We start from the raw sequence: 2,500 nt of genomic DNA, 5'->3' as shown, positions 1-2,500 counted from the left end.
GCCGCCGCTGCACGCTGAGAGCCGCTGCAGCTGGAGCCGCAGCCAGCAGGAGGAGCTGCAGCTGCAGGCGCTGAGCACACTAAGCACACTCGCACCGCTCATGCTGGAGGAATACCTGAGCTGCCACGGCAACACCTGCCTGCTGCTGCTGCTGCACGGTATACACACACACACACACTCTAGTTGTATCAGATTTGGTCTCCTGACCCAACCCCTTACCTGCACTGCACCTGTCAGACACCTGCAGTGGGCGTGGTCACAGTCTCCATGGCAGCGGTGGGCGGGGCAGTCAGAAGGCTCAGGTACGCTGGTGTGTGCGTGTGCTGCGGGCGGTGGCGGCGGTGCAGCATCAGACGCTCCTGCAGGATCTGTGTGACCAGGGCTGCATTGGCCAACTGCTGGGTGAGTGACCAATCACACTGATCAATAACCCCGATCACACTGATCAACAACCCCGATCACACTGATCAACAACCCCAATCACACTGATCAATAACCCCGATCACACTGATCAATAACCCCGATCACACTGATCAATAACCCCGATCACACTGATCAATAACCCCGATCACACTGATCAATAACCCCGATCACACTGATCAACAACCCCAATCACACTGATCAATAACCCCGATCACACTGATCAATAACCCCGATCACACTGATCAATAACCCCGATCACACTGATCAATAACCCCGATCACACTGATCAATAACCCCGATCACACTGATCAACAACCCCGATCACACTGATCAATAACCCCGATCACACTGATCAACAACCCCGATCACACTGATCAACAACCCCGATCACACTGATCAATAACCCCGATCACACTGATCAACAACCCCGATCACACTGATCAACAACCCCGATCACACTGATCAACAACCCCGATCACACTGATCAACAACCCCGATCACACTGATCAATAACCCCGATCACACTGATCAATAACCCCGATCACACTGATCAATAACCCCGATCACACTGATCAATAACCCCGATCACACTGATCAATAACCCCGATCACACTGATCAACAACCCCGATCACACTGATCAATAACCCCGATCACACTGATCAACAACCCCGATCACACTGATCAACAACCCCGATCACACTGATCAATAACCCCGATCACACTGATCAATAACCCCGATCACACTGATCAACAACCCCGATCACACTGATCAATAACCCCGATCACACTGATCAATAACCCCGATCACACTGATCAACAACCCCGATCACACTGATCAATAACCCCGATCACACTGATCAACAACCCCGATCACACTGATCAACAACCCCGATCACACTGATCAATAACCCCGATCACACTGATCAACAACCCCGATCACACTGATCAACAACCCCGATCACACTGATCAATAACCCCGATCACACTGATCAATAACCCCGATCACACTGATCAATAACCCCGATCACACTGATCAACAACCCCGATCACACTGATCAACAACCCCGATCACACTGATCAATAACCCCGATCACACTGATCAATAACCCCGATCACACTGATCAATAACCCCGATCACACTGATCAACAACCCCGATCACACTGATCAATAACCCCGATCACACTGATCAATAACCCCGATCACACTGATCAACAACCCCGATCACACTGATCAATAACCCCGATCACACTGATCAACAACCCCGATCACACTGATCAACAACCCCGATCACACTGATCAATAACCCCGATCACACTGATCAACAACCCCGATCACACTGATCAACAACCCCGATCACACTGATCAATAACCCCGATCACACTGATCAATAACCCCGATCACACTGATCAATAACCCCGATCACACTGATCAATAACCCCGATCACACTGATGGATAACCCCGATCACACTGATCAACAACCCCGATCACACTGATGGATAACCCCGATCACACTGATCAATAACCCCGATCACACTGATCAATAACCCCGATCACACTGATGGATAACCCCGATCACACTGACCAATAACCCCGATCACACTGATCAATAACCCCGATCACACTGATCAACAACCCCGATCACACTGATCAATAACCCCGATCACACTGACCAATAACCCCGATCACACTGATCAATAACCCCGATCACACTGATCAATAACCCCATTGTGTGTGTGTGTGTGTGTGTGTGTGTGTGTGTGTGTGTGCAGGGGTGCTGCGCTGGTGCAGGCAGGAGCAGGATGACGGTGTGTGTCTGGAGATCCAGATGGATTGTCTGTTCATTCTGTGTGTGTTGTGTGACGGAGACGTGCACCGCAAGGTGAGGCAGAAGGACAGTGTGTGTGTGTGTTCATCTGTGTGTGCGTTTGTTCATCTGTGTGTGTGTGCGCGCTCCTGTGTGCGTGTGTGTTCATTCATCTGTGTTTGTGTGTGTGTGTGAGCGTGCGTCTGCGTGCGTGTGTGTTCATTTATCTGTGTGTGTGTGTGTGTGTGCGCGCCTGCGTGCTTGTGTGCG

At 50.8% G+C, this 2,500-nt stretch overlaps 1 protein-coding gene across 3 annotated transcripts in view; it reads left to right on the top strand.

Annotated features, from left to right (window-relative positions):
* Positions 1-2,500, top strand: part of cfap69 (cilia and flagella associated protein 69) — an 11,090-nt gene that overhangs the window by 4,103 nt on the left and 4,487 nt on the right. For 2 of the 3 annotated variants that reach the window (XM_087295113.2, XM_087295114.2), the window contains exons 11-13: positions 1-158; positions 238-402; positions 2,196-2,305. The exon at positions 1-158 is cut by the window's left edge and continues 47 nt beyond it. In XM_087295113.2, coding sequence (XP_087151239.1) covers positions 1-158; positions 238-402; positions 2,196-2,305 — 433 coding nt within the window. The remainder of the gene's footprint in view (positions 159-237; positions 403-2,195; positions 2,306-2,500) is intronic. The other variant, XM_087295115.2, reaches the window with a different exon arrangement.

The sequence above is a fragment of the Danio rerio genome, chromosome 19 (genome assembly GCF_052040795.2).
Source record: "Danio rerio strain M-AB ecotype USA chromosome 19, GRCz13ab, whole genome shotgun sequence".
Lineage (NCBI taxonomy): Eukaryota > Metazoa > Chordata > Actinopteri > Cypriniformes > Danionidae > Danio > Danio rerio.
This window is presented reverse-complemented; position numbering and strand designations above follow the sequence as displayed.